General features: G+C 42.3%; 1 protein-coding gene across 1 annotated transcript in view; it reads right to left on the minus strand.

Moving 5' to 3' along the window:
- The window catches only part of ALK (ALK receptor tyrosine kinase), a 690,816-nt gene that overhangs the window by 79,253 nt on the left and 587,410 nt on the right, over positions 1-24,153 (minus strand). The window contains exon 9 of the mRNA XM_055327701.1: positions 12,639-12,808. Coding sequence (XP_055183676.1) covers positions 12,639-12,808 — 170 coding nt within the window. The remainder of the gene's footprint in view (positions 1-12,638; positions 12,809-24,153) is intronic.

Consider the following 24,153-nt stretch of genomic DNA (forward strand, 5'->3'; position numbering starts at 1 on the left):
AAGCCTTAGCTCCATGTGGAGAAAGAAAGCTGAGCCCCTGTAGCTAGAAGAACCTAACCCTCCCTCTCCATGGGCAGCCTGGTCAAGGAGAAGGGAAGAGTGAGCTCTTTGGGGGACTTCCAGCTCCCTCACTGATTTGTGCTATTTAAGAACATGGCAGCTGAGCTCCTCTAGCCTTTAGCAATTGATTTCACTCCCTGCCCCTCAATAGTTCACACCTGCTCAGCTGTTTCCATCTTTCCAAATAAGACACTTTTGATTGCAAGGATTATTGTTGCTTTTTCTCTTTTTTTTTTCCAGCTGGTGGGGTTTGGAACTTGTTGATAAAACAGACTTGGCTAAAGATCGTGGTTGGAGCCTGTCTTCGCACAAAGAATGTACCCCTTGACTCTATCTTGCTCAGCTTTACAGATAGGCCTATTGAAAGCTGGCCCAGGGATTTGGGGGTGTGGTGGCCACTGGGGCAGTGGGCCCAGTTTAGAGGACACAGCCTTGGAATTGGGTGTCTCCCAGACTCACTGGGCAGATCTCTACAAAGGAAGCTCTGATGCTGCTCATGCACAGCTTCAAAAACGTGCAGTCTTGCTCAGGCAACAGACTGTTAATGGACATTGAGTATAATGCCTTATTTGCCACCCTGGCAGCCTTAGGGATTGACAAACCTAATTAAGTTCACTTAATGATTTTAAGTAGCTGACAAAAAGGTGTGTGTCTGAATGTGGACTGAGGGAATAGCAAATGCTTTAGAGAGAGAGAGCAAGAAAGAATGGCTGGCCTGGGTAAAAGGCATTTATTTAACGGATGGGCACCACATCTCAGATTCCTCTGGACCATTTAGTGGGCTCGGGAGGAGGGGGGAGTGTTCTGCATCCCTTTTCGCAGCTGGGGCTTGTCTGGGTTCTGGCCGCTTAGGATAGAACTAGAAGATACTGCTGAGGAAAAATGCTTTCTCCAATTTCTCACTGTGCACTTGATTTGCTCAGCAAAAGTCTTCTAAAATGGACTGTCACAAAGCCCGGGTCGCTGTATGCATTTCTATTAGAATAATGTATGTGATGAAAAAGCCCTGCCGCATCCATCCTATTATCTGCATAATTGACTTCAGTTACCAGTTGAAGAGGAGGGGCCGGTGGCCGGCTTTGGGTTCCCGGGACCAGCCTGGGTGAGATCAACATGACCAGCACTGGACATGGGTGCCCTGCTTGACTCTATAAGTCTGTAAAGTGAGGCTGGACAGTAGAGTGAGGCTGGACATTAAAAACCACTCTCAGTAGTTGGGAACACCCTCTCTTCCTGCTCAGCCCCAACCCTCAGAAGTAATTTACCATCTTCTGACTTGGTTTCCCCTCTGGGCATCATGACACCCAGAGCATGATGGGGAGTCAATACAGAGAGATTCCCAGGTTGCCAAGGCCATGGAAATCTTTCACAATGAACTGGCTTCTGTAACGGAGCCCTTTGGAGTAGATTGGGGAGAAAATGAGTTCTCAGCCAAGCTGAGCAAGCACAGAGAATCCACTCACACTCTTCAACAATCTCAGTCCCAGGCTTCCAGGCACTGGCTGTCTGTGACTAATTGTTCTGGTTCCCACATTTGCCCTGGCAGGCCACCAATTGGCAAGGCCTGCCACAGGAGTGTTCACCAGACTACAGGGTGGGGAGAAGCCTTTCTCTGGCAAATTCCTATTTTGCTATTTCATTTTCTCATTTTGGGTTATGTATATTGAGCTCTCCTGGGCCCTAGGTTTGAGGGGAAAGGTGAAGGGTAGATCTCGCTTCTTTGTAGCCCTGGCCCAGCAGGGGAGGTGCCTGGGTACAAATATACTCACTCAACAGGCTCAAAAGTGTCCAGTACCCAGAGGGAGGAAAAGTAACGCACTTCTTCCAGGGATCTCTTGGAACAACTGGGGGCCTAGAAGGCTGTCCAGAGCTAGATGGCACCTGCATCCATTCTTTTCAAGAGACTGGAATGTCCACTCCACCTTTCTCAGGTGGAGAATGTCTCCATTTCTCCAACACAGAGACATTTCTAACACTGGCCTCTTCTTCTACTCTTTGCTGCTCTGTCAGCCTATGGCTTTGAGAGCTGAGATAGTGCCAGAGATGGAGGCAGTCTCCATGGTGAGAAGACCCAGGAAAGGGGTGGTTGCTGGTTCCTTTCTCTCATAAAGAAATATCTTAATGAGGAGGAATTAGCAGCTTTCTCTGCTTTGTGAGGGCTGAGTCTCAAAAGGTAGAGTGGAGTGGCTACTGGGCTACATTCTTGGCAGGGCCCGGGTAAGTCACTGAAATTTATTAGGCATCATCTTGGTTAAAAAACGAACAACAACTATGTAATGTGGGTATTTTTTTTTTATAATGGAAGCTTTTCTTTAGCGTGGGAGATTCTAGTTCATCGTTCCTGTTTTATATTTTTTATTAGAAATCTGTGCTTCCTCAGGAGTGCTAGAAGTTCCATATATCTCCCCCTCTGCCTTTGAGCAAAGATTTTTTTGAGCTCCTGCTTTGAGATCAGGCATCATCTCTGCAGCTGGGAATATAGAGATGCACAAGACATCAACCTTGACCTTGAGGAATTTAGATGACTTGTGATTTGTATTATTCAGTGGCTAGGAGATTTCTAAACACCTTTTTAGTTCTACATCCACAGAGCTGGAATTGCACAGACTGGGAAAACATTGAATCTGGGCAGTGAGAGAGAAGTCAAGAAAGACTTTGAAGAACTGAATGCCTAGGGTAATGGTAGAGCTCTGGACAGAAGAATCTCATGGGAGCAGGATGTACACAGGGACATACTGAAGGTATGGGCAGTTGGAAATCCAGGTATGGAACTCAGGTGAGATAAAGACTATGCATCACCTGCACAGAGGTGAGGGTGGAAGAGGTGAACACTGATGAGATCCTAGAGAACAAGATGTATATAAATGGATTCTGCTTTACTTCAAATATCAGCATCACAGTTATCTTCTAAATTCCAAACTTTGTGCTTGGGAAGAGAAGGGCCAAGAACTTAAGTCTACATTTTCAGAGGCACTAAGAGTTATAAAAACATGTGCATATGTTGACTTGAATATTGAGCTGTGGATATTACCAAGAAAATCTTTAGCAGATCTGAATATCCTGTTATTCTAAAGGGGTTCACTTATTGCCATTTTGAGCAACTTCTTAAAACCAGGCTCACAGGCAGGATCGGTCTCACTGCTTTGCACTCTTGATTGTGGATACTTAGCAATCGAAAGCAGCAACTTGTCCCAAACGTCACAGTAAATCAGTGTTAGAAATAGGATTTAAAGCTCAGAATTGCTAATCTACTACTTGCTCCAGTGATCTGGGATATTTTCTGAGAAAGAAACAGGGCCAGATCCTTTCAGAGTTATGAATGTTTGATTTGTATGTATCTATGCCTGGCTGCACATTACATTGCTGAGCCACCAGCCACATTTCTCCCCCTCTTCCTAGAGGGCTGGCCCAAGGCTGTACTGGGCCAATGGTGCTATTTGGAAGGTGACAGAAGAGGCATCTTCTCCTCCAGCCCCTCTGCCTCCTTTCTAAGGTCTGCTTCCATGCTCAGAGCATTTCACATTTGGTTTCCCACGGAGCTTTCAACAGTCTCCTTGCTCTGGTTTCCCATCCTCCAGCCTATCACTGTGTTCAATGACTCTCATTACCCATAGTGAAGAGTCCAAATTATGTGTCTTAATATTCATGCTCACCTTCTCCCAAGGAGATGGCTCAGGATTCTCTGACACAACCTAGATGACTCTTCTTGAACCCCCATAAAACATTCCTGCCTATAAGCCTCCATTAATCCCAATGGCCTTCTTTGGAATGCTCTTGCCCCTTTCCTACTTTTGGATGATCTAAATTTTCCTCAAGGTCCATCTTGACTCCTGTTAATAATCCATGTTCTCCATGAGATGCCCCCTGACATGAGGTCACCATGCCATCTGAACACTGGCCATGCTGTTGGACTCTGCACAACACTACATGTGTTGCTGTTTGCCTCTCAGTGCATATGCTGTGTCTCTCCCCACACCCAGCATGCAGGCCCTGTGATGGGCAAGAGCCTGGGTCACATATCCCTTTCCTTCCCCTCTGCTTGATGGGGGCTTAATATATGTTTGCTGACAATGTGGCAATGATACTTCCCTAGTCACTCAATTCCCTGTTTTGCCCACAAGACATTTGAATCTGACATTTTATGCCAGTGACTTCCAAACGTGGTCAAACATCAAAATGACTTATGAAACTTAAAAAAGTATGTATCCTTGGCCTAATATGTGACCTACTGAGTCAGAATTTCTATGTCTGGAGCCCAGGGCTCTGCATTACAAACAAAAGTTAATTTTAAAAATCATGTTTAGCCAAGCTTGTCAACCATTATCCTATGGTATCCTGCTAGTTTTAAGCCTTCTCAAAAACATCTTTTGTTTGTTTATGTTTTGATTTTAGAAAGGAAAAATTCAGTGAGGGAAATTCTAGGGTGATTTCTGCAAGAAAGTCAGGTTTTGCTACATCATAAAATTTGGGAATGAAATATTCATGCTTTAGAATAGGTCCTGGAGTTGATTTCAGCCATGAATTATGAAGGTTCTAGAAAAAGACTAATCAATGCTCAGAGTAGCTAAACAAGAAATTGGTATTCTCAAGTGACACACTGATAGATGCTCAGAGATAGGGGCTATATTCCTTGGCTTATTCATTTTAACATATCTTTTCATTTTCTCCCCATCAAACCCATTTTTCCATCTTCTGGACACACAGCTAGACTATATTCCTCAGCATCCGCTGCAGTTAAGCATAGTCATGTAACTGAGTTCTAGCCAATGGAGAGTGAGTAAAGTGATGACTCACAAAAGTCTTCCTATGTGAGATACTTCCATGCTCTTTCTCCATTGGTTGTCTTAATGCAAAGGATTCTAAAACTGGAGAAAAGGATTGAGCCACAGAAAGAAGGAGGCTGGGACCCGGAATGACCAGATGAAAGGCCACTCTCAACTAGCACACTCATTTTGGATTTCACATGGGCGAGAAATACGTTTCTTTTTGTACATCCCTGAGGATTGGAGATTTAATATTACTTTGGGTAGTGTTACCCAACTAACATATCATGTAGCACAAATCTAGTTACTTAGGTGTTCTCCATGTATCTGACATGGTTGAACTGATGACTAACCCACTGCTGGGGGTAGGATGATGGGTAAAGTTAGCACTTGGCTGGCTGAAGTACACTTCCCTCACACTAGGGTACAGCCATCCCCTAATACACACTCTACATCATGCCAGGACTAGGGATATGCCTGAGTATGGCAAGGTGAATTTAAGGAGTGTGGTCTAGTGCTCTGGGATGCTAGTTCCCTCATCTCTCTGAGAAAGGTAAGGGGAGCAAGGTCAAGCTGTTCATGAAGGGCTTTGAACTTGCCAGCTTGTCAATGCTATTCGCCCCGTTTGGCCTAATATTGCCCGGGAGCCTACCATTTTCTCCCAGTTCAGAGAACTGACTCAGGCTGATGTTAATAAGCACACTGAGATCCCCACCCCTGTAGCTTCAGGAAGGGCCACAGTTGGTTAGGGGCAGAGAACACTTTTTTTCCCTTACCCACTGTGAAGAGGGTCCTGGAAGTGCTGAGTTTTGCCTGTGTACATGGACTCAAGGCAGTCAGACTCACTCAGGAGGGAAAGGTGCCACCTGAGAAAGAGAGCCTTGAGATCTTCCCCTTCCTACTGCCCCCATCTCTGACTGGGAAGCCTGTGGGGCCACTCCCAAGAGAGTCCCTGATATGCATATCTTGATAGTAAATGAATAAACAAATGCAGGCTACCCAGGGTGACACTCATTGCTCTCTGCTTCTGTTAGTGTGGGCATATCTGGCAGAAGGAGAACCCCAAACTGGCTACCAGAGAGAAGCCTGTTTGGCAAGCAAAGAGCTTCAACAGCTGTGGCTTTATTGAGCCTCATGCTGTTCTCTCTGTCTGTGCTTCCCTCTTTCCTGGCCTTCACTGCCCTGTGATGCAAAGGTCTTGGTTTCCTACCAGGCTCCCCCTGTAGATGACAGTCCTAGAGGGCTGAAATACATTGCTTGTCCAGGTAAACCTGTCACCTGGCACTGGTTAGGGCAGTAAGTGTTGGCTGGATAAATACATAGTATCTGGATGACTTTGGAGGTTAGTACCATTTTACACTAGAGCTTTTGTAGGTGTTCTCTGGTGGACTGAAAGGAGATGGAAGGAGCTCTGAGGAAGAGCCTTTATGTTTAACTACCTGTACCTTGATTTAACCCTTTTGTGCCTCCATCTTCTAACCTGAGAATGAGGGATCACATCTGCTCCAGCTATCCAGAATTATGGGACAGAGTGGTCACCTAGAGTTGTGATGGGGTAAAGTACTCAGGGAGGCAGGTGCTTGGTTGCTGTGGGAGCAAGGAACAGTGGGCAGAGTATAAGGAATTCTAGGAGCTGCTATGATGGTTCATGCAGCCTGTCTAGTAGAGGGCAGCAGACACTAGTTTGTGGGATTTGCTGGGGTGATGCCTGCTCCTTTCATAGGCATCTCTCCTTCCTGGAGTGGCAGAGGAAAGCAGCTACAAATGGAAACTTTTGCAGAAGGGAAGGCAGGCAGAAGGTGAAGAACCAGGAAGGGCCTGACCCTCTGCTGACTTCTCCTGGGGACTGTGTAGCCATTGTATGACCTAGATTTTCTATGTCAGTCCTTATGGAAGTGAACTTTACTCTCTAATCGAGGGTGATTTGTTAAATGTATAACTAAATATATTTTATTTTTATGCTTTTGTTAGACATGGTACATTAACACATTTGCAAATGAAAAAAAGGGGCTATTATGATGTATGCTCTAGTTCTGAAGTGGAGATAGTCAGAGACATGCAGGAGGGGTAACTTGAAAAGCCATGTGGAGGAAAGGCCATTGTGTCCCAGGAGAAAAAAAGAGAGACTCTCCCTATGCTGGTGGTGCTGTGCAGGCTGGAGGAGTGAAAGAAGGAGAGCAGGCAAGGGCTGGATGAGGAGTGGTCTTCAGCAGGACCTGGGCTGGGGAAATAGACAATGGATTTCAGTGGTGGAAGATGCAAAGGAAAGACAATAAACTAACTCAAAATGAATAAGAAGTGTGGCCTAAAAAAATCTAAAACCGAAGTATTTTGTTCATAACAATGGCTATCACATTACATTTTCTACTACATGCCAAGCACTTTGCCTTCATTTCCTCAGTCATGTATGCATGAAATAGACTAGCCTAAAGGCTAAGGGAAAATTATTTAACCTCTTTAGAACCCATGTTTCTCTTTTAAAAAGGAGGATTAATTATAGTATCTATTCCAAGGGCTGTTTTAAGGATGAAATGAGATAATGCATGTTAAGTACTTGTGACAGTGACGGGCATGCAGTAAGTACTCAATGAATGCTAGCTCCAATCACTATCATTTATAACTTTGCTCATGGCTCTATGAGGAAGCTGTGATTCAATTTACAAAAATATGAATTAAACATAATTTTTTAGGAGTTTGTCCAGACGTGCAAACTGAGGCTCATTGGAAATTTCTGGATTTATTCTCCCTGGAAGTTACTACTTCTCTACTCAGGCAAGAATTAAGTAATGAAAATATCATTCTCATCACAGAAAGATGCTACACAAAGGAAAAGTATTGTTACTTATAATACCCCATCTCAAGCAGAGGTTCTGTGGATGAGAAACAAGAATGGGATATGAGAGAAATTTTGGCTCTGTGGAGCTTGGCCCAAGTACATAAAGACATAACTCTCAGTGTAACAGATCCCATTCAAAAGATGCATTTGTCAAACACACTACTTGTCATTTAGGACAAAGGATACAAAAGGAACAGAAACCTAAATATCTTCAGATGGAACATTTTTTCTTGTTAGACTATGTATATAGGGTACAGCTAAAAGCCTTTATAATGATAATGCTAGAGAAGAGAGCCTCCACATGCACATTAAGTTATGTACTTTTTATCTGGCTGTATGATTGCAGTGATTTATGGGACAAGGTTTGATCCATGGTATTTCCAAATACATCTGGTAATGAGTTGAACTTAGCACCTGCTTTTGCTCTGTAAGCACGTCAAAGCTTAAGATGGTGTGGGATATATGTGTTTAATTTACTAGGATATATGATTATAAAGAGGAAAACTAGGGGAATGTTCCTATAAGAGACTGACAGATTAAGAGGAGAGGCTGTGCCTTTCTTCCATTTTGAGAAAAGGTAGGATTAATTCCAACAGAAAGAATGGCAACTGAGTGGGGAGGAAATAAAGAAAACTAGTTATATGAGGCGGGTGTAAAGTAATGAGATAACTTTAAGCACATATCAAGCCAATATTTGAATTGGTGATGTCCTTCAAAATTAACTTGAAAGCACATATCTGTATTCCAGGGATGTTGGCACTGCTCAAAACATCATGGGTATTACTTGTGGAGATTTTTCTTGTTAGTCTCTATAGTATGGTGATATCATAGTTGGTTAATATCACTTCATAATGATGACAGACTGTGGCATTAATTCTATCCCTTCACCTGTATGTAAATGGACAGAAGAAATACCATTCCATGGATCAGTGTCTCCTCATAATCAACCTTAATATACTGATGGCATATTCTCTGAGCCTTCACAGAAGGACTACTATGTGGTGGAAACAATGTGAATATAGCTCTTTGCTCTCAAGTGCTCAGCTCTAGATCTCTGCTCACAAGGATTAGGGCGCACAATTAGGATCAAAGTCTTTCTTATAAAGTGACTCTGACAGAACAGTGACCAGAGATAAAGGAAGCACAGGTACCAGGCAAGTCTCTAAAGAAAAGTCCTCGTCATAAGAGTAACAAATGCTGCTTGGGTTCATCTGATGGGACATAGGTGCTGCTTTGATATACAGAACACTTTGTAGCAGTATTTATTGTAACTTGATTTTATCTGTTTTGTTAGACTGAATGCAGTATTCCAGCAGTGAAATTCTCAGTTAATTCAGCTGGAGTTTGGAAATGTATGCAATTTCTCTCAACACATCATTCTGTAAACACACATTTATTGGCATATGATGTGTTAGGCATAGTTCTAGATGCTCAAGGAGGCAGATTTGATCCCTGCCTTGTTAGTATGTATATTCATGTATTGAAAAAAAAAAGGATATCTAGGTGGCTCAGTGGTTGAGCATCTGCCTTTGGTTCAGGGTGTGATCCCGGGTCCAGGGATCGGGTCCTGCATCAGGCTCCCTTTGAGGATCCTGCTTCTCCTTCTGTCTACGTCTCTGCTGTTCTCTGTGTCTCTCATGAATAAATAAATAAAATATTTTAAAAACCCAGATAGTAAACAGTGACAAGTTATTATAGGGATATTTCAGGAGCCATGAGAAAATATTGTATGTAAACTGTTTAGTCTAGAAATCTTTAAAAAGTGAAGGAAGAGTGGTAGTTAGAGAGAAAGAAGGTAGAGAAAGAACATTTTAGGTGGAGAAAATGGAAGGTGCAAAAGTCTCTAAGTAAGAATCTAGCAAGGTACAACTGAATTAAAAGGTTTTTAGAACCTAGGAGCAGTTTAGAGCTAACCTGTAAACCATAATAAAGTTGCTTCCACAAACTTTGTAATGTATGTAACGTAACATAATATTGCAGAACCTAGCAGCGGAGGAGTTTTGGGACAGCATTGGGAATAAAGTTCCTGATCCTTCAAGGTCCGTGGTTGAGGAACTGTCCAGGTGCTGAATAGGGTGCTGAATAGCTGAAGCCAGGACCTGCCTAAGGAACAAGGTACAAGGTGCTAATGCCTACCTCTGAGTGGGGAGAAAGAGAGTTGGTCATTGTCATTTATCCATTTTCTTTCTCTTTCCCTTATATATTTCCTTCCTCTATCTCTCCCTCCTCCCATTTTCATTTTCTAGCAATCTGGCAGCTATAGCTCACTCTCCATGGGAGGAAAAGGAAGAATGTGTTTATTGCTCTTCCTCCATCAGTGACTTCCCCTTATAAGGAGTCTACACAACATTGATGACAGCAAATTCAGAACACTCACCCCTATCTTAGGGTTTCATGACTGGTTACTATTGCTAAATTGGCCATCCCATCTTCCTCTGAGGTTTTAGGTGGGGAGACATTATTATTATTATTATTATTATTATTATTATTACTATTATTATTATTATTAGTAGTAGTAGTAGTAGTAGTTATCACTCACTGAGCACCTACCTACTGTGGGCCAGGCAGTTGACCAAGCACTCTACCTCCCTAAGCCTCAGAGGTAAATATTATTATGTCTGTTTTATAGAACATGGCTTAACTTGGAAGATCAGTGGTTGTGATTGTGCTATTTTTTCAATAAGTTATCTGAGACTATATAATTGAGGGATGAGGATGGAGGATGTGGGAAATAAAATTCATTGACACTTCTATAGATAGATGCTTTTGACAGTTGTTTAGTCTCATAACAATGTGTGAAGTTGTATTGTTATTATATTTACTTTACAGATGTGGGCACCAAGGCCCAGGGAGGTTCAGTGATTGGTTGGGGTCACACCACTACTGAGTGGCCAAGACAGTTTTAAACTTGGGACTATCTGGTACTAAAGCCTATATTCTTTCATCCACAGGGCTTTTTTAGTTTTATGGGCCAGTCATATCTATTGGCAAGTGGCAAGTGTTTTTAGTAACTGAAAGCGGCTATGCCTCATTCTCCTGCAGTTCTATTTTCCTCTGGGTCTTGATGCCTTTTATATAATCTCTAGCTTTGGGTAGGGGGAGTAGCTTCCTATATCAGAGCATGTCAGTGGTGTGCAGGCTCTCGGTGAATGGGGGTACTCGTGTGCTCTGTAATTGCACACTTACTAGGTCACAAAGCATCATCAAACCATGCTGGCCTTTGTCTAAATTCCCACTAGACAGTTTGGTCTCAGTATCAATATTGGAAATGTCAGTCTGGTAAACAGCCTTTAACAGGGAGGATGGAGGCTGAGAACAAAGTCTCCTTCAAATGAAACTCTAGTGGATGGGAGTGAACAGAATCAACATCTTACTTGCTCTAAATCCCCTGGAGTGGTTATGAAAGAGAGAGGACTTGCTGGATTGAGGAGGGAAAAAAACCCTTTGATTCATCTGAATTAATTTAGTGTCTCCCAGGAGGGATGGCTCTGGCATCATCCTCCTGTTCTCCATCCCCTGCATACAACCCCCACAATCCCGAAGGACAAAAGACCGGTCTATGGTAGGGAGTGCCCACACTGCCCCTTCCTCCACTTTAATTAAATCCATTTGTCCTGGGGGCAGCACTGAGCCTCAGGATGTCCAAAGGCTTTGATCTTTAACCCACACGCATCTGAAGGAGTGGGAAGCTGGTGCTCAGTGTGAGGACAATCATTTCTTCCTATGGCAGCATAGCTCAAGTTTTGAGCTTTTGGAAATAGCAGACTGAAGTTTGGGTGAAGAATTTGAGACCTAGCTTTATATTTACAAAGCTACGTGCCAACTGGCATCACCCTTGCCTTGCCTTAAGGCCTTTGTCCTCATTTTTCAAAGGTGGATCCACTGGGATGGTAATTTGAATGGGTTTTAAGAGTTTAATGTAGAAGCTGCTCTGGATTGCTGGGCTTGACATTTAGCCTATTAAAGGTGGCTTTCTCCTCCAGATCCATTTATGTGCCCCCTTTATAGAAATAACTCCTACCCTCTGCCCCCTGCCTTTATTGGTCTGGAACAGATCAGCACGCCAACCATCCGGGATTCTGTATAATGCATCAGGGGGTTACAGGAGCTGCTGTGCTGGGCACTGCTTGATCCAGGCCAACTGCAGGTGGCAGACTGGTGCCATCCTGGAGAGACAAGTGGCAGCTGATCTCAGTGGTTACTGCTTCATTTTAGAGTCACACAGGGTCAATGATCTTCTAGTCCAACCCTCAGTTTAAAGATGAGGAAACTGAGACCGAGAGAGGTTCAAGGTCACAAAGTTACCACTGATAGATTTCAGATAGGAACTAGGGCCTCTGGTAGAAGCACTCCTCTGTTTACTGAAGAATTTGTCATCTCCCTTATCTATCTTCTTTAGAGACTTGACTCCACAAAATCCTGGACTTGTACTAACCTGAGCACCAGTCCTCACTCTGAGGCCAACTTGTTGATGTTGAAACTCTTTGGCTCTTGATGAGAATCTTGCAAAAGGGCAGGAATGGGGAACATGATAAGGTCTTTATTACCCACATCACAGATTTTGTTGTTAATAAGGAATAAATAAAATGTCAAATGGAAAATAAGGCAAAATATATTAATTAAGAGAAAATGAAATATACATAGAAAGCCTGATTATTATTTGGTAGTAATATGAGTTGTTCAGTTTTATTTCTTCCTGCTACAGAAACTGGAGGCAGCCAATAAGGCCAGACCAGATGCAAGAGATGAGTGCTCATTAGCATAGAAATCTCACAGAGAAACTCAGTGCTCCCTCTATGTCTGCAGTGTGTGCATGTGTAATTATGTATGTGTATATACGTATTTGTGTATATGCACATGTATGTGCTTATCTGGATGTGTATCTTGGGTAGAAGTGATGGGGAGAGGGAAGATATGATCCCTTTTGGCATCCTGGCTGACAGAGGAAAAGAGAGTGATAGGAATGGGTTGAGGCTCACCTGTCAGCCACATCGAGAAGAGGCAACACTGTCCACTGCCACAGGCTCAAGCCTTCATTGGTGGCAACATGCCAGACCATTCTGCTTTGTTCCTTCCCAGTTTTGTTCTCCACCAGCACCAAGGAGACATTTCCCCTCAAGACTCCATGGATGAGCCAGGACATTCGGAGCTGCAAGGGGGAGAAGAGCCAGAGGACAGGTGTTAATGTTAAAAGGAAGCCATAGGTCTCCTTCCTGGAATTCTTAAGGATGTTGGAGACTCAGCCAAGGTGTGCCCGGTAAGGAAAGCTGGTGGATGCCTGATGTGGCTCAGTCTCCCCAAACGGCTTTTATGAAGGTTCAAGGAGCTGGGCAGAGGCGATGATGGACAGCTTTGGAGTTTTGTTCAGGTTATTCCTAAGTTTCATAAGATTCTGTGTCAGATGTGATATTAAAATCAATGGGATATTAAATGAACTTCTTAAAGGGGATCCAAAGATTCTTGTTTGTGGCCCCGATTCACTTTGTGACTTGGCACCAGTGACTTTGTGACTCAATTTCTTTAATGCCTTAGGTATCATAGATTTTTATTCCTCCCCCAGACTCTAATAATCTTAATTGAATGATACCATACCATGTATCAGCTAACTTGAGACTCTATGACTTGATACTTATGGCCACTGGTAGGCAAAGGCTAGACAAAAATCTACATATTGAGATACTTCCACAGAGTTGTCTTTCAGAATGAGGGTGTCCATTTTGACAAAAGGAAGCTAGTCATATGTCTTCATTGTGTCTTTATTAAAGGTTTCATAGACATATAAAAGGGACTGTAGCTAACATTTCTAAAAGAGTTTAAGTGCAGTCATGCCAAGTCAGTATATACTATAAACAAGGTCTCTGGTGTTTGTGTTTGATAGGAATAGTCTGTAAACAACATTTAAAACTTAGGACAACTATAGCATAAAATTGCATCAAATATACCTATTTAGATCTTGTAATAAAAAAATGGCTATTGCAGACTAGAAGGTAAATTATGTTCTCTGGAAAGCTAGAGTTTTCTTCCACAATGGTGCCCCCTCTTTTCTTTGATTTTTATTGTTTGAAGACATGCTTTTCTATAAATCACCATTCCTTTGTCTCCCAGTCCCTGAGCTCAAGATTTCCTTACAGTTTGATCAAAAAGGTCACATGTCATGAACTTCCCACTTTGTTGCACATGACCTCTTCACTAACAGGGTCGTACCTGGCACTGGCATGCCCAGGTGCTGTTCTACTTCTGAGAGCCCAAGTCAGGTAAGCCTGGTCTATAACCATAACCTGTTTCCTAATACCTTTCCCATTTCCCAGACCCAGTGTAGCAAGTACTTGTCTCCAATGAGAACGCCCAGGATAATTTAACGAACCTGTTAATTGTTTTTTTCTGACCTCACCTGGCTTTCTTGTTCAGTCTGGATGCCATGACTAGAAATTTTAATTCTACCATTGCTAACTAACCTTTCTCAGCCCTTAGCCCATGCTGCAGTGCCCAGCTTGGGAAATTGCTTGCCACATCTTTTCTCTCCTTTTTCTCCTTGACCACGGAATATTGCTGATTTGGACTTCTGTGAAATCATACTGTTGAACCTCAATCCCCTGGGCAGTTGGTGGTACTTATTCATCCACTGCTGATTTCCATAGTTGATTTCTGAACACACATAGCACAATGGATGTTTCAAACTCTTCCTCAAACACTAATGCTGTTACCTCTTGGTCCCCAACTCCCCTGACCATTATTTTGATTCTTACTTTACTGATAAAAATTTACTATATTAGGTGCAATCTCCTTCAGCCTCTCTGCCTCCGTCCCTCCCTTTCTTTCTTTTCCTCCCTCCCTCCCTCCTTTTTTCCCCCTCCTCTTCCAGCTCTCCTCCTCCTTCTTCACATAGGTGTTTATTTATCCATTTTCTTTTTTTTTTATCCACTTTCTTTCTTCTTTTTCTGTCTTAGAGGAAGATGTAGCCTTCATTTTTTCTATGTTAATCCCTCATGTTTTACCTCCCCCTAGTCTTGATCTCTCAAAAACTGCTTCCAGCACCTTCAGATTCTTTCTGCCTCTGGCTTTTCTGGCTACAAATAAAATCTTTATTTGCATTCTTTATTTGATTCTGCTAGCTTCTCTGATTTGCAACCTATTTCTGTACCTCCATTCAGATGTTAACATCTTGGAAAACTGGCATGTAGCTGCTTTTATTTCCTTGTTGCCCATTCTTTCTTTGAATTCTTTCAACCTGGCTTCTATCCTCATTACTATAACAAAGTAGTACTCACAATGTCCTTTATAACTTACTCTTTCAACTGTCTCCATGGCCTCCTAAAGTGTCTCTCCCTCTCTACTTTCTCCCTTCTAAATTCTTTTGTATATCTTGATCACATCTTTCTGTTTACCACTGCCATCTGTGGCTCTTCAGTGGTTTCTCACTCCCTATCAATTAATATCAAGACATTTGTGTTCCTCTATAACCTAAGAAAATAGACTTTTTTAGTTATTCAATGAAAATTTATTGAGTACTTAGGTTGAACCACATGTATCCTCTACCCTAGAATGGTCTAAGAGTTTGAGTTAGAGAGATCCGGATTCAAAAACCATTCTTGTTACTTTGGTCCTTTTGAAACTCAGTTCTGTATCCTCTGAAATGAGAATAGGTTTCTACCTTATAGAATTATAGTGACAATTTAAAGATAGATAACAAATAGTGTAACAAAATGTTAAAAAGAAATTTTGGCTGAAGCACTGAGGCAATAGACACTACTTCAAAGGGACGTCTGAGAGCACAATGATTCAGGACTTTCATGGGGGGGGTTGGATAAAAACAGGTTACACAATTCTTAATCTCTCATCTGTACTTTGGATTTTAAAAAAAGTTGGTGGTTGACTACTAGAAGAGTTATTGGAATGTGTTTCTACTTGCAAGGAAGATTCCCCCTTCATGCCAAGTCAAGAGAAAGAGCAGTTTTAATGATACCACCTTGGGCATTTGATATTAATCCCCTGCATTTTGGGGAGCTCAATAGAATACTGTCTAGCTCTTACCTGGAAGATCCAAAGTATGAACAAGGGGCTGGTTAGCTGTTCTGGTGGTAGACCAAAGCAAGGTGGAAGCATTGAATGGCCCGCACTCCCAGAGTTTGGTGGTACACAATATGTGTGAACATTACACATAAACTAGAGTGAGCCATGTATAAGGGAGCCCATGTGGGTCATTTTAGATCTTGTCCAAGAGGACTTCTTGAAGGGGTAAATAGAACTCAGAAGAAAGAAGCTGTAGTCATCTTGAGATGCCCAAGGACAGAAGAAAGAGTAAATGACCACCTGGAATGGAGATACATATGCCCTAGTCAAGGTGAAAGACTCCTAGACATAGTGGAGGGGGTGAGGAGAAAGGTAAATCTCCAAAGAAACTACATAATGCCCCCTGGAAAAACAGTCAGACTTAAACATTTGTCACATTCAGAGAATAGCATTGCCAGATCACTACAACAGTTCTGATCAGGTAAGAGTTTTCTTGCTTCCCTGAACTTATTTTCTTCCTTTCCCTGCACTTGAGACCTTGAAGGGTCACAAGTTAGCCAGAGGACTGAAGAGGAGAGCTGAGTGAAGAAGGATAGAGATCAATGACCACTCTTCCCCTGATTTCAGGCTTCTCATCTGCAATAGTGCCAAATGTGGTAGGGGCAGAGGAGGAATGAAATCCTACCTTTAAAGTTCTGACCAGATAGGCATTTTGATTTCTAAATAAGCCTGTGTTTTGTGTTTTGAAGTGACTAAAAACTTGTATTACCTTAGAGCAACCAGATAAGTAGTTTTCACCCAGTAGTCCACATGTGAGAGCCCAACAGATGTTAGTTCCTAGACTCTTTCACATCAGTCTACATGCCAGCTTTGCACCTGACATGTTTTTACTTCTGTGCTTTTGATCCTTCCATTTTCTCTATCCATTCCTTCCTTCTCAACACTTAAAAAATTCAATCTATCAATTTTTAAGGAGACTTTTCTTATCATCTATGTCAGAAATGACTTTCTCCTCTTCTGAAATCTTACAGTTGAGGCTATTGGGATCATCACAGGACATAGCTCTGCTGCCTTGTCTTTCCTCCATCTTTCTTAGACCACAAATTCCTTCAAGGCCGGGACTATCTTATTTTGTATTCACAGTCATTGTCAAGTGACCACACATGATTGAAGGTGATCAATGTCAGAATATATAAAGATGTGTACATTTCCAGGAAGAGCTTCCTGTCTTTACTAGGTCCTCTCTCAGGGACAGAAACCAACTTTTCATCTGTGAAGCTCCTTAGCACTTTCCTGCATTCTAGGGGTCGGGTTCCAGGGAAGGAAGACAATCCACACATTTTTGCAGCTAACTGGCTGTAGTTGAAACGGCCCAGTTCTCAGCTGTTCTTAGGAAACCTTCAGTCTATAGTAGAGTCTGCTAGTGGCCTGAGCATGTCAGTGAGATGTAGCCTTGTCATATCAACAGTGGGGCCACTGGCTAGCTGATTGGAGAAAGCTGATCAGCTTTCTCCACCTTCCTATACAATATTTTAGGTCAATAGGCCTGGGATGTGAGGACAGAACTGGCTGCTAAGAGATGGCAGCCCCAGCTTCTGAGGAGGTCTACCAGGATCCCTCTTGTTACAGTCCTTGAGATGATCATCCATTCATTCGACAAATATTTACTGCATACCTACTCTTACTGCATATTATATATATATTCCCTGCCCTCATGAAGTTTATTATCTGAATTTAAATGAGTAACTGCAATTGTGCTGAGTGTAGCAAAAGGGGAAATAAACAGAGTCACTTGACAATGAAGACATAAAACATAAGATAGTCAAATCAAGGTCCACCTGGGTGGCTCAGTTTGTTGAGTGTTTGGCTCTTGATTTTGGCTCAAGTCATGATCTCAGGGTCCTGGGGTTGAGCCCTGAGTTGGGCTACTGGCTCAGTGGGGAGTCTGCTTGTCTCCCTCTCCCTCTGCCCCTTCCCCCTGCTTGTACTCTCTCTCTCTCTTAAATAGATAAATAAATATTTTTTAAAAAGTCAAGTCAAGACACTTGATATAAGACAAGTGGACTTGAGTCAAGATACCACCTGACCCAGCTGTTTAGAACTATGGATAAATAGAAGAATTGGAAATATGATTTTCCTTTCATCTTACAATACCACCACCTTTGTTTATAGTAGAAAACATATATCTATAGCTACAACTCAAGCCAAGGCATAAACTCTCTGAGTTTCGGCAGTCTATTTCTAGAAACAGACACAAAACGCTTGAAATGAGACCGAAAGGCAAACTACAGCAAGTGAATGGCTATCAAAGAATGTTTTTCTGCCATTCATTTTTTTGTCCTCCACTAAGTGTTTAGTAAGGTGAGGTATCCAGGTAATATTATTCTTCAGATATAAGCAGTCTAGAACTTCTGGTCTTTCATCTGGCCCACTTCTGACCTGTGGTTATTTTTAGTCATTCCAGACTCTGTCTCTATAAGTCAGTGCTTTGCTGATGAGTGTGATGTTCAGGATGGTATCATGGATATATCCTAGGAACTTATCAGAGATGCAGCATCTCTGGCCTGATCTCGGATTCACTGCATCAGAATCTGCAGAGAAGCAGCCTCTGGGTTCCTGCCCCTGTGCCCCATTCCTTTTCCTTCTGGAATGCCCTGGAAGAAACTGCCCTTTGTATCAACATTAATTCTCAGGTGACTTATCAGACTATCCTGTTTCCTTGCCTGTTGATGATGGGATAACTTGGGGCTTGTGCCCCAATATTGAAGTGAATCAATTGTGTGACTTTAAGTCAACCGCCTACCCCCCTCTGAGCATCTGTTTTCTTTTTAAAAGATTTTATTCATTCATGACAGACACAGAGAGAGAGAGAGAGAGTGTCAGAGACACAAGCAGAGGGAGGAGCAGGCTCCATGCAGGAAGCCCAACATGGGACTTGTCTCCAAGGATCACGCCCTGGGCTGAAGGCAGCGCTAAACTGCTGAGCCACCAGGGCTGCCCAAGCCTCTATTTTCTTACAAACTTGTGATAATAACCATACCTTCCCTGCCTATCTTAAAAGGTGGTTTAAAGACTGAGTTAAGAATGTGGAAGGAGAGCCCACATGTTGTGAATGAAATGGTTATACCAGTGCTTTTTAACCTGGGCTGCAAATTAGAATCACCTGGGGAGTTTTCACAACTACTTGTATCTGAGTTCCACCCCAAAGATTCTGACTTAATTGGTCTTGGGTAGGTCCTGGACTTCAGTAGTTTTCAGATCTCTCCAGGTGATTCTAAAGTATAACCTAGGCTAAGACCACTGGGGAGATGGGGCTATTTAGTGCAGGAAGTAGTCTGACCTTCTCAGTGAGGGGTCCATACTTAGAGTAGCAGGTAATTCTTACTAACTAAAAAATGGCTTAAAATGTGCCCACCATCACCAAGGTGTACAAGGAGTGCCTTTCTTGCAAAAGGGAGGACACAGACCCCGGCAGAAGGCCTTTACTCAGTTGCCATGTCATCCCTGGGCCAAGACTGAGGACAGCCCTGAGGGTGAGCAGGGATGATTTTAGGATGTGAATAGGACCAGAACCATCCTTTTGGATCTACAGGGTAAAGTTCTTACCAATTTCTTAATTAGAAGAGCTGAAGGACTTAAGTCAATTGTTTTTGAACATCCCTTATTCATTATTTTTATGTATAGAGCAGCTATTTGTGGTTCCCAGAGCAAACTGCAGGCTCAAGGCCCTCTCAAAGGCTTCTATTTTCCTTATAAATACAGTGCCCCCCAAAAGAACCCCTCTGATACCATTATATGTAGATATCCATTCCTGTTAGACTCAGCTTGATACTGACAGTTAAGTCTCAAGTGCTCAGAGAGGGCAAAAAACGCTCTTGAAATTTGATCTTAATAAGACCAGTGGCTATCTGGTCTATGGGATAATTTGTTAATTGACTATTTGTGGACTACCAGAGAGCTGTGCTAGACACTTGTACAGATGCTGTCTCATTTTATACCCACAACATTCCTTCCTGTAGGTATTATCATGCCCATTTTTCAGATGCGGAATCTGAAGCTTAGGTAGGTGAAGTCACCCGTGGTCACTGAGTGCACGTGCTGCAGACCTGGATTCCACACCATGCTATGATATGATATGATCTGTGCTGTTTCTACCATATCAATAACGCTACATATATGTAACATGTTATGGCAATGCTTAAATCTTTTGGGCTGTATTGCGAAGGTTTTCTAGATCCTTATTGCTCAGAGTGCGGTCTGTAAACCAGCAGTATCGGCATGACCTGGAAGCTTATTAAAACACAGGGTCTCAAGTCCCACCCTAGGTCTGCTGAGTCCGAATTCATATTTTAACAAGATCTTAGCTCAGAAATACCTTCATAATAGAGGGATTAGGGAGATAGTGAGTTTTAAACCATTTACAACCTCTGTCTCAGCCAATTAGTCATTATGTATGTGTGTGTGTATGTATACACACGCACATACATATATGACAACTGTGTTCACACAAATATGAGAAATCTTATACAAGTACTAAATAATGTTTATGAGAAATAACACTTGTTGGAGCCCGTAATGATAAAAATGTTGATCCTTCTGGACACATCTAGTAGATAGAGGTTATAAATGATAGATTTTGACTAATAAACTCTTTTATATGCAGACAGCAAATGAGACAAGTGAAAAGAGACAACGCCAGGAGCGCGCCACCAGCAATTATATTTTCTGGCTCCAGCAGACCCTTTCACAAGGGCTTTTCCCCGCCTTCCTCTCGGTGGGGCCTGATAGACTTTCCAATTATGTGCTACCAGTGTTTGTCGTTTTATTAATTAAAGTTCTGTATGTAAAGCAAGAGCAGCATTGTGGCTAGGCCTAATGCTATTATTTCTCTCATGGCCCTTTCCTCCTCCAGAGGTAATTACTGCAATTTTATGTCGAGAATATGCCCTGTGTTTGCTATGCATACCTTGTGGCAACTTTACAACACTATCTTGAATCCATTAAAAAAATAACGGTGTGGAATTTAGGCTGAAGTTAGACAAAAGAGGCTCAGTGGTATCAAGTAATGTCCATTCTGCATGCTGCATCCCCAAATGTATATCATGCTATCGGGGGAAAGGTGCTACCTTTCTTCTTCTTTCTGAAGGGCTGCGTGAATTCCTGCAGTACAGACAAAACCAGGATGGGTGCTCTCATGTGTATCACTTCAACAGAAAGAAATGATTTTTAACAGAGAGAGATGCTCAAAGATGAGCTTGCTTGCGGGATCTTGTGTGCTCCTCAGATATTCTCCAGCCAGGTGTCATCCAGCAGTGACTGGGCAACCAGGATTGGAGTTGTTGTCAGGGACATCCAAGCTTTGAATGGAGGTTAAGGCTCCTTCCCAACTAAGCTGCCACAGAACTGTGATTCTTGGTGTGAACTGGTAATTTTTAGAGTTCCTTGGTTTCAACATGGTCTCTTATTAACTTAATTGAGAGTATTGACTCACTGCAAAGCCCAGTGTTTTTGTATGCCATCTCCTAATTCACCTGAAAAAAAAAAATACCAGCTCTCTAGCTATAAATAGCCTAATGAAAAATCAACCCAACACAGCAAGAAGCAGACCAGATGCAGATTTTTGATAACAAGCAAATAAAGTACGCTGGCAAATACTTGCAATTATGGAGGCTTAAGAAATGCTGAATTCCTGGCCATGTAGGAGACTTAAAAGATTGAGATCCTTTCTGAAAACAGCACCCCATGTCTCCTTCTTTCTGAGGCATCACATTGAAGCCAGAAACAGCTAGCCAGGAAAACCAACAAGCCACCGTTGTGGCTTTCACCTTTCACCTTTGTGAAAACACAGCAAGAAAACATGAAGGTTTTATATAAAAATAATAACTGTGGGATCCCTGGCTGGTGAGGTTATGGAGTTATAGGTATTTTTTCCTCCTTTGGTCTCTTCTAAATTTTTTTACAATGAACATATATTACTTTTTGATAACTTGAACAAAAGCAATAAAATAAATGTGGTGTACACAGCTATTAAAAGCATGTTTATGAAGAATAACACCGATACAGGAAAACATAATAGTAAGTAAAGAAAGAAGACATAAAATACTTATATGGTCTGATGCCAAATTTGTATAAACCCTTTCACTATGCTCAAATCTACATCTATGTGTCTGGAAGGAAATGTACCAAAGTGGTAAGAGGGGTTACCTTTGGGGGGTAAGACTGTGGGTAATTTCAATTTTCTTCACGCTTTCCTGTATTTTCCTAATGTTCTGCAATGAGCATAGAGTACTTTTGTAATCAGAAAAAACAATAAACACTATATTAAAAATGGCAGCAAGGGAGGGTGCTGTTGATGCCATTTGAAAGTGGGAAAAAAGAGTGCTTTCTTTTCACCTCCTCAGGGGAGGATCAGTTTCTCTTGCCTGCATCCTGTGGGCTTTTTGAGGAAGACCGGGGAAAGTGGGAGCTTCTGGGGAATGAGTGTTGAGGACAGAGCATAAGCTTTGAAATCAAAGAGTGGGGGGATCCCTGGGTGGCGCAGTGGTTTGGCGCCTGCCTTTGGCCCAGGGCGCGATCCTGGAGTCTCGGGATCGAATCCCACATCGGGCTCCCGGTGCATGGAGCCTGCTTCTCCCTCTGCCTGTGTCTCTGCCTCTCTCTCTCTCTCTCTCTCTCTCTCTGTGACTATCATAAATAAATAAATTAAAAAATTAAAAAAAATTGAAATCAAAGAGTGGTTCTGTCTTTATTTGTGGCATAATCAGTGCCTTGGTCTTCATCTATAAAATGGGTCCAACTACATACTCAGCTCCAGAGTTGCTGGGGGACTTTAATAAGGTTATTAAAGAGCCCAGTGCCCAGCTACCAACCACATTCAATCGATGTTAGTTCCCACCTCCTGCATCGGAAAGGGCAGGCAGGGAACACTATGTTAGAGATAAACAGCTCACAAAAAAATAGGAAGAGACAGGGTGAAGGATGCTGTATTTAAAAATTGCAGTTCAGTGTTCTATCTTCCAGTTTCCCCAGAGAGTTATCTTTCCCGTCTTATGGGAAGAAAAGGGTGATATTTCTTTTGAGTTACATTGCGATGGTATGATCTTGAGCTAAAGCTTCCTCTGTACCTCCTCTCTCTGTGTGTGATAGGGACAATACTGCAAAATAACTCTGCAATCCTCTAAGTAGAGAACGGGATCAAGTCTGTGTAATGAAAGTCCAAGAAGCTTTAGTGATGGCCAGTGGAAAGAGAATGGACCCAGGCACATGAGTGTCTGTTGGGCCCAGAGCCACTTGGGGAGTATTTATTCTGACAGTTGGGGAGAGCTTATGCTTTCAAGGGGGTGCCCCCTGTATATAGGCTTTTTGAATGTATCATAAGGATTGCCAGTAGAAGCCACAAGGGTCCATGATTAGCAGGTGGATTCTGAATAGGATCCAGATCTCTGCCCGGGTCTGGGAGGATTTTATTCATAACCAGGAGCCTTGACAGTAATTCTCTCTATGCCTCAGTTTCATCATGTAATAGAGAAGTATTAATTTTGAATGGCTCAGTTATTAAATTAATTATGTCTGACCGCAATTACAATTGCTGTTGATTACTTTAGTTCATTAGCATGTGTCCTGGCATCATCAACTACATCAAAGTAAGCAGTGGCAGTATACTAGGTGCCAGCGGCTTTTCAGCTCTAGGTACTGAGGGGAGAATTTGGCTCAGAAATCTCAGGAAGGCCATATTTGTTGGATTCTTGAGAATCAGGGAGGAGTCTCCTCATTAGCACCTAACCTGGACCAGGGTTATGCTGTGTAATTAATTAAGATTTGATCAAGCATATTCATGGGGCACATCTTCCTGGGGGCTAATCCTAGGCACTATGCAAAATAATGCTCTTAATCTGCCCGCATGCTGCTATTGACTGAAAAGAGAAAGAAGAATACACAAAATGTCTGAAATCATGGTGGACTGACTTTTTCCTCCCTGTACAAAGTAAAAGAGATAATCATAACAATTGTTTCCATCTACAAACACTGTAGAGATCAAGAAGAGCTTTTACATTTTTGTTTGATCTTTGGAGCAAGAACAACAGGTATTTTTATTCCCAGTTGGGGGGAGTGACTTGCTTGAGGTCACATGAATTATAAGGGACAGAGCCGGGATTCCAACCAAGATGACCCAAGTTAAGTCCAGTGACCTCTAAGTGTTTGCAAATTTGGCTTTGGCAGTAGACAGACGTTGGTCTAAATACTAGCTCTGCTTCTTAGCAGCAGGGTGACTTTGGGCAAGTCACTTAACTTGTTCAGGCCCCAGGGTCTCCACTAGTGAATGGAGGTTATGATTCCTCACAAGTCTGTTTTGGTAATGAGATAAAATAAATGACATTCTTAGTATACTCCTAGCCACACATAAGGGATTGATATTTAAAAAACGCTCCCTCAGTTGGCTTACCAGCTATGAAGGGTCCCTTCCTCAGACTCAGACTAAGGAAG

This window comes from Nyctereutes procyonoides, unplaced genomic scaffold, assembly GCF_905146905.1.
Source record: "Nyctereutes procyonoides isolate TBG_1078 unplaced genomic scaffold, NYPRO_anot_genome, whole genome shotgun sequence".
NCBI lineage: Eukaryota > Metazoa > Chordata > Mammalia > Carnivora > Canidae > Nyctereutes > Nyctereutes procyonoides.